General features: G+C 42.0%; 1 protein-coding gene across 2 annotated transcripts in view; it reads left to right on the top strand.

The window, feature by feature from the left end:
* coq8aa (coenzyme Q8A, genome duplicate a) overlaps window positions 1-12139 on the top strand; it is a 32037-nt gene that overhangs the window by 13192 nt on the left and 6706 nt on the right. Inside the window, exons 2-6 of one of the 2 annotated variants that reach the window (XM_024420404.2) lie at window positions 1132-1289; window positions 1754-2149; window positions 2244-2310; window positions 8287-8361; window positions 11001-11126. In XM_024420404.2, coding sequence (XP_024276172.2) covers window positions 1149-1289; window positions 1754-2149; window positions 2244-2310; window positions 8287-8361; window positions 11001-11126 — 805 coding nt within the window. In that variant the 5' untranslated portion in view covers window positions 1132-1148. The remainder of the gene's footprint in view (window positions 1-1131; window positions 1290-1753; window positions 2150-2243; window positions 2311-8286; window positions 8362-11000; window positions 11127-12139) is intronic. The other variant, XM_042321713.1, reaches the window with a different exon arrangement.

The following is a 12139-nucleotide window of genomic DNA, read 5'->3' on the forward strand; positions in this document are numbered from 1 at the left end:
TGAGCTCTTTCGAGCTTCATAGCAAAGGGTTTGAATATTTATGTAAATAAGGTATTTGTTTTTTTAATGTACATTTGCAAAAATGTTTATCACCCTGTTTTTGCTTTGTCATTATGGGGTATTGTAGATTGGGAATGTACTATTATTATTTTTGAATCCATTTTAACGTAACAATGTGGAAAAAGTGAAAGGGGCTGAATACTTTCCGAATGCACTGTATGTAACTTCAACCAACCAATAAGAATACATTTAACATTGAATACTTATTTCTGCTGTGTCAACCAACCATCATTTAATTTGATTTTCAATCACAGAAAGTTAAGGTACTTAATTGTTACCCAGAAATGATATTGAGATAGATTGCAGCGTCCGACCTTTAAGGTCAGCCCAGTTTTGTCATTTGCAGCAATGAGATTTGAAAAGGGCAGATATTATACTTTTCAGTGGCCTTTCTATATTTCACTCACTGCTGGACGATATATGACTCTACAATATAGCTCAAAATAATGAATAATATGGTCCGGCACTAAGAGCCAGGCAAGGGTACTTTCCATGCGAAGCCTTCTTGTTTCCTTCCAGATAATCTTGCTGTAAAGCTGAAACATGCTCATGTTTGTTGTAACGTAACACCTATTATTCCCGGTGTAGCCCTGGCGTTGGAAGTCCTTACCTAAATGTTTGTTCCCTTGAGTGAAAACATGTTTAACCTTTGCGAGGTTGTCTTGGCTGTGATGAGCGTTGATAACAGCTGTGTTTTGCTGCCTGCCCGACCAGGCACTCTAGATGTTGACTGACAGCAGTGCTGACCTGATAGCTGGCTATTAGCATGTGAGACTTAAACCTCTGCCAATGGCCTGTAGTGGTGTGACTTTCACGTCCTCCGATAGGCCATTGGTGACCGTACACGATTTTCATTCCACCAGTATGATTAATGTCATTTCCCTTTGTCACGCTGTTATATTCACTATTGAATTGACATTTACTGTTATGAAGGTTTGTCTTAGATTCTACAAGAAGACTTTTCAGCACGACTACTTTCAGTACATCTAGCCTCAGACTGTTGCATGTATATACATACTGTCTGCTTTATGTAACCCCCTTTCATGTAATCTTTCCACGTCTCTGTTCTAGGTGTGAGGGAGACCATCATGGCTGGCGACATGATGTTGGTGATGCGTGGCTTGACCAAGCTGAGCCAGGCCATCATGGAGACTCAGGCCAACACCCTGCGTAATGGAGGAGCCCAGGCCATGGCCCAGAGCATGGGAGTAGCCATGCAGAAGATGCAGGTGGGCACAGTAGGAGATGAATGGGGGTAGTGGAGAACTGTGATTGTTACAAAGATTCTGTATTTTTCATTGTCAGACAATACCTCCAGTAGCCAGATCTAAAATGGATGACAGAGCTTCAGTGTCAAATAGCTTCCTATCCTTCTTTTGTGCCTAGTCTAATTTAGAGTAAGCGCAACAAAAGGTTGATTCATAGAGTTTTGGAATATTATCATGGCTGAGTTATTTGATCGGAATAGTACAATGGAGAACTAAACCCCCACAAAGCAAAGCATGCTGGGATGTAAATACAGTTTGACTTGAGATCAGATTTATACATTTATTCATTTAAATTTTTATCAGATGACCTGGAAATATCTTGGGCTGAGTTTTTCCCGGTCAAGAAAATCTCTGGCCCTATCCATACCAGTGAAACCACACCAAGCTCCTCACTGACCCCTTTCACTTCTGTGTATCTGTTTAAGGAGTTTGGTGGGCAGCAGCAGCAGAGTGCGTCTGATGACTTCCCAGCAGACATGGACAGCAAGTATGACTTCTCTGGAGCAGAAGGAAGCAACATGGACAGTGGGGAACACGCGGGGTCAGGGTTCCGGGATGAGGGGGGCTTCTCATCGGAGAGGACAGAGAGCGCAGACGGAGGGACCAGCGGGACATACAATGGCCAGGTCTCAGTCAAATCCAAGCTCTTTGATGGCTACAAGGACCCCAGCAGCCAGTTCTCAGGACAGATCCGTTCCTACCGATCCTATAGCGTCTACCGCTCCTATCACCAGGACCGCTCGGGGATTGGGGGCCTCACGGCCGAGGACATGGAGAAGGCCAGGGAGGCCAAGAGGAACGAGAAACCACACAAACAAATGGTACATCTACACCTCATCTCACTGTTACCTGTGACTCCGAGATGTGCTGAGTGTGTATCTTGTCTACCATTGTGTTGTTCTGTCTCTGTTTTAGCTCAGTGAGAGGGCACGAGAGAGAAAGGTACCCGTGACACGGTTAGGGAGACTGGCCAATTTTGGAGGTAAGGCTACACATTATTTTGGTTTCTACTGTGCTCTTACAAATGTCAAGTGTATTATGTTGTTATTTTCAGGAGGGGAAGGTACTGAACATTTTATTGGATCAGTAACATGTTGCTGTTGACTACATTGCTGTGAGTGTTAAGAATTTGATCCTCGTAACTTGGGAATATTGATTTGGTGACATCAGAATAGTGACAGAAATAGTGCTTTATTTCATCTTTGTTTCTTGCTTGAGCTCACCTTTTATCCCCCTTTTAATTTCATCCAAACATCACATTAAAGGAAAAGTATTGTACAACTGATCAACACACGCCAAACCTTCTCTAGTACCCAAAAATGTTTAGTGACCATCATTGCTGTAACCAGTGTCAATATTTACAATTAGAGCATGTATTTTTGAACCCTCTTATGTCGTTAAGGGGGGATGGTCGATGATGAGAGCTCTCCAAGAAGGCAGAGAGACAGGGAGATTTGAATGCGGTGACCCAAGAGGGTGGAGAGTTTGTATTGTTTCTTTCCAGAATTCTAGGGTGACTGGACAGAGCTAGGTGATGTGAAGGTTAGTTGTCTAGAGTGTTGTGACTACGGTGTGAACAGATGTTGGTGTCAATCAATCCCATTCTGTGCATTTTGTGTTGAGTTCTAGATGCTCTGTGCATGCTCCTGTAATGTATAAGTTGTGGTTTAGGGTTGTTAGTGAGTTCTCTGAGACCTGTCCTCTTCCCTTGACAGCCAAAGGGACAGATTGAGGCCTGGAGGTTAATCTGCACTTTGGCCTGCAAAGCAGTCTGCAGATTAGCTATTAGGGAGTTCTTAACTAGTCTGCTAGTGCCAGTTAGCTTCTGCCTCTTCAGAGAGACACCTTTACTGTTATCAATCTGACCTGTACTACACTAGCTTAAAGCTCCTGTTTTTTCTCAGTGTGAATGATATTTATTTTCATGGTTTTAGCAGTGTTTTATGTCATCAAAGGCAGTTTTATTTGGTTACCTGTAGATGGATAGGATGTATTGATATGGTGTTGAGAAGATCAAATTGTATTGGTCACATACACATTTAGCAGATGGTATTGCGGATGTAGCACAATTATTGTGTTCCTAGCTCCAACAGTGCAGTAATATCTAAGAGTACACAATAATACACACAAATTCAAAAGTCAAAGAATGGGATGAAGAAATATAGAAATATTAGGATGAGCAATGTTGGAGTCTGGAGTATAAATATATGCTGTGGGTGTGTACAGTATTCCATCTACTACAGCTGTAGATGGGATGCAACGAGCTCTCTGTCATGTAAGCACTATGATATCTGAGCGTCCCACCACCTTGGTCTGTGACTGAACAGGAGGAGGACAGAGCACTACAAATGTAGGCAGCAGAGGCTGAATGAGTCAGAGCTCATGTTATGATAAAGGGAGGTAGTGGGATTAATGTGAGCAGCATCTCTAGCTGATATCCTGGCCTGGGTACAGCTGATCTCTGGGATCTGGACCGACAGCCGGCCCTGGCCTGCCCCGGCCTGGGTCATCCATCTCTCTGCCAGCATGCTGCACATTTTGTGGCTGTTTGGGAGTTTATCAGATCCACGCAGCGAGCCGATACACAAGCGAGAGGAAAGCCACTTAGGTGCACCTGTTTACTCTCGGTCCATACATGGCCCTGGCACCTTCTGTATACATTACAGAGCCAGCTCCGGCATTCTCTCTCTGTCAGGGCACCGCACTACCACAAGCATCATAGAAGGTTGGGGGGGTGGGGCGGGTCTCGGAGAGGGATCTGCTGACGGATCACTGCATTATTCAGCTGGAAATCAGGGTTGCCGGGTTTGGGGGCATTTGAGTGATGTGGGTCTCGATAGACGGACACCTGTCAGTCCAGCACTCTGGAGCCTTATTGGTCTGCTCTCCCTCCCCATCATGGCTCAGGGGGATACCTGGTAGGCTGGCAACCGAGCCCAGGGCCCGCTCCTCCAGGGGAAAAGTGCTATACTGTTCCCTGAGGACTGACCATCAACTGACCACACGTTGAGATAGAGTTGCTGACAGGCTATCCAGTTCCTGATGTCTGTTAGTTGGTGTACCAATGTGAGAGAACACCAAGCCAAGCAGGTTTCCTGTTCTGTTCTCTCCTGGTTGTTATTGTGGGTTGGATTATGGATACATAAATTAACACCATGCTCTCTGAGTTTCAGTTCCCTTTGACATGTACTCATGATGCTTCAGGAAACACCACACATGGATGCTTCCATGGAGAGATTGTCGTCTTACCGCTGAAGTTAGCAGGATGTTCAGAAGTTGTCTGACCAGTTGTCTTTTTATGAACCCCCAGGCCCCGCTGTTGTTGTCATGTCCTAAACACGCCATCTATTTTTTGCCATAAACAAAACTCTCTATTTCTGTAAGGTGATCAGGGTGAGCCTGCAGCTTTGAGTATGACAGTGTCAGGAGCTGATGGCACAACTCAGTGTCACCCCTTTGAATTTCTGCAGGATTCTTTGACTTAACTGACAGAAGGACTTAGTCAGCTACTGCTCAGGAAGTTGAGCTATGATTGGATGCAGTTTACCAAGAAAGGAGCAATCCTGAGGGGGTCTATGGGTGTAAACAAGATATCCTGATATCATGGTGAAGCTTCCTGAATGTGTTGCTTTGATTTATTTAGAGGACAACGTAACGTTTGTGAAGAAATCGGTTGCTATAAATATCTGAAGCCAGATTTGAATATATATATATATATATATATATATATTATATTATATTATATTTTATATATATTATATTTTATATATATTATATTTTATATATATTATATTTTATATATATATATTTTATATATTTTATATATATATATATAATATATTTTATATATATATATATATATATATATATATATAATCAGTTGTGTCCTGACAACAACCCTTAGGGATCTCTCCAATGTAGGAAGTGCTACTCAATCATTGACAAGATTACACACTACACACAGTGGTGTTTGGGAGCACAGGTACGGCTGGCTGAAGGGGACAAGACTGGACTTGTTTTGGATATCTATCAAAAGTCACTGGTTCAAATGGTGCACGCTCGTCCACCACTTTTAACTTAACAGCATTTCAGGGGAGTCCTCAGCTGGTTTGTGCGCAGTGATTTCTTATGGAAGTATTACTTCACGGTGGAGTTATATAACATACTAGTGTAGTGTAGGAAGGCTGAACTGCCTGGCCTGTGCCCAAGCTTGTTTCTGTGCCATGTGAGTTGTGGTATAAAATGTTCTGAACTCAGCACTATTGATGAACATTTAAATGCTGTGGAATGAGCCAATGAGCTGTGATCTTCATTCTGTGCTGTAGATATGGATGCCCCCCATATTCTCAGCACAGTGACACATTATTTTTCTGTGCCCACTTTCCTACTTGCTTATTGACTAGAAAGTAGAGAACTATGCCAGAATGAATCGCAAAGGGATTTTGTTTGTTCATGCCCATCGACTCGGTACTGGTACACAATGCTTATAGCCAAGTTATCGTTTCTCATTATGTATTCATTATTACTTTTCTATTACTTCTCTTTTCTTTCTCTCTGCATTGTTGATGAGGGGCCTGTAAGTAAGCATTTCACTGTTAGTTAGCTGTTGTGATTTGATTTTAGATGTGCTATCCAAAGAGGAAAAGGGGTGATTACTTAATAGATGACTATTATTAAAAAAAAGGTAAAATAATCACCGACACCAAAAATACCTTCTACATGTTTATTTATACTAAACTTCTGTTAATTTCTTAAGATAACATCTGTATGTAACTGAAAGTCTGAACTGAACTCCATCAGTGTCTTAAATAGACTAGAGTGGCATAAGTGAATGTCTTATGAGCTACCAGGAACTGATTTGACCTGACTGATGTATCATGGGGAAGCAAAAGGCTGTGGGAAGCAATTTATAGGTGTACCTGGGATGTTCTGTACAATATGGAAAATAAGTACATATCAATGTACATATCAAAGGCTGGTTTGCCTTAAGGAGGGCACAATCATCGGGATGTTGTAGACAGAAATAACGTATAGTTGGGTGTCTGCCCAGTGTCCGAAAATGCTCTTTGGTGATGAAATTTCACTTCCTTATGTTATTAAATACATTTTACCAAGACATATGATTGTAAATGTTCTGAATCGTTCAGTGGGGTCTTTCTCTAACATATCATTAACATTATATCCTAAAAGTCAGATGTCATAACCTAATTAACCTAATACATCCAATAATAAGCTCTTTTGACATAGCGGTGCAGGTTTCTCGTGACAGCTTTTGAGGATTGTGCATTTTGTGGTCGTCGTCTTCAAAGTTGTTTCCGCAGGTCGCAAGATTGCCATGAAACGAGTTGTATTACATGTTAAAAGCTTGGTATACGCTCAGTGTCCCATTGACATTTCACAGATACTCTTGTTTTTGCTAGAAATCTTCGAAAAATAATTGGAATTAATGCCATGTCTCAAAATCGATATCAGTCTTTCCTCTATTGTTTTATGTCCTTCGGATTCGAGAAGATGAGTTCAACATTTCCCCCCCCCTCATCAATCTACACACAATACCCCATAATGACAAAGCAAAAACAGGTTTTTAGACATTTTTGCAAATGTATTAAAAATGAAATATCACATTTACCTAAGTATTTAGACACTTTTATTCAGTACTTTGTTGAAACACCTTTGGCAGAGATTACAGCCTCTAGTCTTCTTGAGTATGACTCTACAAACTTGGCACTCCTGTATTTGGGGAGTTTCTCCCATTCTTTTGTGCAGATCCTCTCAAGCTCTGTCAGGTTGGATGGGGAGTCGCTGCACGGCTATTTTCAGGTCTCTCCAAAGATGTTAGATCGGGTTCAATTGCTGGTTCTGGTTGGGCCACGAAAGGACATTCAGAGACTTGTCCCGAAGCCACTCCTGCGTTGTCTTGGCTGTGTGCTTAGGGTCGTTGTCCTGTTGGAAGGTGAGCCAGTCTGAGTTCCTGAGCACCCTGGAGCAGGTTTTCATAAAGGATCTCTCTCTGTACATTTCTCTACGGACAATTCTTTCGACCTCATGGCTTGGTTTTTGCTCTGACATTCACTGTCAACTGTGGGACCTTCTATAGACAGGTGCGTGCCTTTACAAATCATGTCCGATCAATTGAATTTACCACAGGTGGACTCCCAAGTTGTAGAAACATCTCAAGGATGATCAATGGAAGCAGCATGCACCTCAGCTCAATTTCGAGTTTCATAGCAAAGGGTCTGAATACTTATGTAAATAAGGTATTACTGTTTTTAATTTTAAATGTGCAAAAATGTCAACCTTTTTTCGCTTCTTCATTGAGGTAATATGTGTAGATTGGCTTTTTTTTAAAGTATTCCATTTTAGAATGAAAAGAGAAGGGGTCTGAATACTTTCCGAATGCACATTTAACATGATTTTACCCATCTGTCAAAATTAGCATTTTTGATTGGACACCCTACGTACAGTGCCTTGCGAAAGTATTCGGCCCCCTTGAACTTTGCGACCTTTTGCCACATTTCAGGCTTCAAACATAGATATAAAACTGTATTTTTTTGTGAAGAATCAACAACAAGTGGGACACAATCATGAAGTGGAACGACATTTATTGGATATTTCAAACTTTTTTAACATATCAAAAACTGAAAAATTGGGCGTGCAAAATGAATTATAATTAATGATTCTTCACAAAAAAATACAGTTTTATATCTTTATATTTGAAGCCTGAAATGTGGCAAAAGGTCGTAAAGTTCAAGGGGGCCGAATACTTTCGCAAGGCACTGTATATAAAACTGATATGATTCCTTACGCTACATGACAGAGAACCATGTCTGTTCTACACAAAATATTTCTATCTGAACGTCCCGTACATTGTACCCTACTGAATGACCCAGATCTTAACATCATGTTATCTCAGGATGGATTGTTGTGTGATTGTTAACACTGTGGGTTGTGTCTACAGGTCTTGCTGTAGGGCTGGGCTTTGGAGCGCTGGCTGAGGTAGCCAAGAAGAGTATGAGGCCAAGTGAGGAAAACGGTAACTGTTTAACATAAACTGATTTCTATGGTAACTGGAAACAGGCTTATGTTTCACATTACGTGTACAAGCATGCACACTCACGTACTAGACACTTACCCAGCAGTAACATGCAGGCAATGCCCCTTCGACATGTCTGACATGATTTAATTCATCTAAGAATTACATTGTAACCTATTTAATTTGCATGCATTGGACATACGTCACCTATACAGATATGCAGAGGCATAATAATTCCTATCATAATTAATTGTAGTTGAACACACTAGGCTATAGTTCCTAGACTCTACTGTAGTTGGGCTCAGTTGATGAGTGTGGTCTTCGCGATTACAAAAAATAAGTGGTGGTTTAGCAGTCTAATCTAGTGCAGGGGAGATGGACATTATAGAACCATTCACAGAGCCAATTAGTACGGATACATGCACACAATAATGCAATTTTATTGTGAATAATCAGATTAATATAATGCTTTGCAAGAAGAATGATTTCCCTAATAATAATTTTTTACATGGATGCGTCTGAAATCCGGCTACCTGATGGTACTATGATAAAGGCAGAAAATCACCAATCAAAATAAACGTTCTACCACAGTGACCTTTTTATTTTTGGGAAGCAATGTTTGATTCTGATTTCAATGTGTGTGTGAAAACGACTTCTAAAACACATACATTCTGTTGTTCTGAACTCCTCACGCTAGAGGGAGGCTTGCTGGTGCTGGCACATGCCCAGATCAAATCCACCGCTGAAACGGCGACTAGGGTGTTTACATGTCCTAATCATTTGAAAGATTGCTCAGAATACCAGGTGTTTTAAATAGGCGTATTCTTACTTCAATGTTGACCTTCTGCCGATTTTAAGATAAGCAGAGTAAGGTGTTTCTATGACTATTACATAGTCTGCCTACCGCCATACTCTGTTTTACTATTGAATTATTACTGTTTATTATTATAAATGTACTCATTGAGTGTATTTACATGCACAGTAATAATTTGATATTAAACTTATTATGGCGGTAGGCAGACTATGTAATAGTCACAGAAACACCTTACTCTGCTTATCCTAATCGGCGTGAGGTCATAATCGAAGTAAGCATGTGCCGATTACAACACCTGGTTTTTCTTTTGAATTATTAGGACATGTAAACCACTTAATGGGTGTTCCAGTGGTGTATTTGATCTGCCCATGTGTCAGCACCGGTAGCGCCTGCATCCCTCTTTTGCGCGAGTGAAATTAGTTTGTAAAAACTAAAAGTACGCATCAATACTAAAAGTACGCATCCCCATGCAAACTTTATATGTCCAAACTCCAAATCAAATAGGCTTCGCCAAAAAAAATCACATGGTTTGGCAATTTTCTGCATTTATCAAAAGTCTTGTCAGGTAGCCTGATTTCAGATGTGTCCATGTAACGAGGATTATTAGGGAAATCGTTTTTCTTGCAAAGCATGTAAACGTTTTAAACATACTATTATATTAGTCTGACTATCAACAATAGTCATATTATTGTGTGCATGTAACTGTGCTCATTGTCTCCTTTAAAACCCAGGAAGAGATACAGTACATTGAATCTACGGCTTTAAATTGAGATCAACCTTAACTCCTTGGATTAATCAGAAATCATCCCGATTGATGAGTCAAACTTGATAAGTCATAGATGGTATTCAAGCACACATTCATTCTATAATGAGCACCATTTCTGCACAATACAGAGCGAGTATGTAGTGGTGGAGTAGAGTTTGTCATCAGAGCACATAAGAAAAAAATCTTGATCTACGGTGGGGGACTTTAGTCTACTCTTTATCCAGTGTACTGCTCTCTAAAGTTCTGCTAATGAAGAGCGCTCTGGGGGGAAACAGAGTAGCAGCAGACAGAGTAGCAGCATTGTGCCTGAAGTTAGTCCTTTTTTAAAATCTCCTTCTGCTCATAAAGCCTTAATACGCACTGCTCCTGCTGTTGATGTCACAGTGTGGCCCACTGACACACATTCTCCCCCTCACTCCACCTGGGCTGCCTGGCAGGCGTGCCTCTCTCCCTGCTTGAGGGCATCTGGGGGCTTCAAACCAGACAGACTGGTTCTGCTACACAAAACGCTGCCTAGGACGGGAAGAGATCTTTTTTAGCCTGCTTTTAATCAAGTCCGTTGGTTTATGAAAATGCCCAGTTTTCTATAGTGAATATGTTGTATCGTACAAGCTGATACAATAACAGAATATGGATGAAACAAACTGTACAGTACTGTCAGGAAAGACATTCACAATTCACGTCTCGGCAGTCTTCTAGTAAACACGTTTTAGTTGTCTCTGATAGATGGGAATGGGGTGCTCTGGACAGGGTGTCAGGAAGAGCGCTGGTGTTCTCTACTATGTCTTGAGAGAGTATCAATAGTGTGGAAGTGACACTTCTCTCACCGCATTAGGCCTTCTCCTCAGTCAGGAATCACTACTGGTTTGAGTAAATAGTGTTGCCGTTAGATGCTATTTATGAAAGCATTATCTCCCTTAAGCCAGACCTGCACGATCTATCCACAAAACCCATGAGATTCAACATTAGTTTGCCTCTCACCAGGATAATCACTACAACTACATTTTCTACTCCAACCTTGGAGTTTAGCATAGAGCTGACTGTTATTTCTCCCCTCAGCTGACAAGAAGGCCGTTCTGGACTCTAGTCCGTTCCTATCAGAGGCTAACGCAGAGCGGATCGTCAGGACGCTGTGCAAGGTCCGCGGAGCCGCACTCAAACTGGGCCAGATGCTCAGCATTCAAGGTGACTACTGGCAAACCTTGATCCTGTGTGTTTTATTTGTGTCTGGGCCATTCCCTCTGTTTACTGCCCTCTTCAGCTGTGTCTACTGTGCTGCAGCGTGGCAGGCTTCATGACCCTTATCCCTAGTGTCACAGCACTCATGAGTCATCTTCATAACCTCTACTGGGCCTCCTTCCAGCCTCTGTAGATCAGTTATTTCTGGCCTCTCCCACCTCACTGGCATCTATCTATTCATGCATCTCCCAGTTCACCACACCTCTGGTCAGATCACATCAACACACAACACTTATTTTAGCCTGGCTGGACCCTGCTGTGTTGCCCTTGACATTGACTTTTTAATGGCCTCCTAGCTTGCCAACTTGTCTGCTTGTCTATCTGGGCTGGGTTGTTTGTTTTTGGGAATGTGAGTGGGGTTCTGATTTTAAAAATAGATTGCCCCCTGCACACAGCCTTGCCCGCCCTTCTGAGTGTTGGCACGCAAAGCGGTTACCTCTCTCATAGCGCTGCCTGGCGCTGAGTCAGATTAGTGCTCTAAATTTGGCACGCAGGTACAGCTTTAGAGGGAAGCTTACCCCTCAAGCCCCTAATTTGAGTAGTCGCTATCCAGCCAAGCCTGCCTATAGGTCTGCATGGTCACCATGGAGATGATCACAATCCTGAGCATTGTAATGTGTAGGATATAGGGGAGAAAGGGTTTCTAACTGCTCCAGCTAGCTGGTAAACAGTGTCACAGACCCAGCATAAGATTAATGCAACTCAATGCACAGGGCAATGGGGGTGGAAGGTAGCCTAGTGGTTAGAGTGTTGGGTCAGTAGCCGAAAGGTTGCTGGATCGAATCCCCAAGCTGAGGAGGTCAAAATCTGTCGTTCTGCCCCCGAACAAGGCAGTTTAACCCACTGTTCCTAGGCCGTCATTGTAAATAAGAATTTGTTCTTAATTGACTTGCCTGGTTAAATAAAGGTTAAATAAATAAATGGCATTCTCCCGCCATTCCCATGTCAGTTGTGTGATG

This window comes from Oncorhynchus tshawytscha, linkage group LG05, assembly GCF_018296145.1.
Source record: "Oncorhynchus tshawytscha isolate Ot180627B linkage group LG05, Otsh_v2.0, whole genome shotgun sequence".
NCBI lineage: Eukaryota > Metazoa > Chordata > Actinopteri > Salmoniformes > Salmonidae > Oncorhynchus > Oncorhynchus tshawytscha.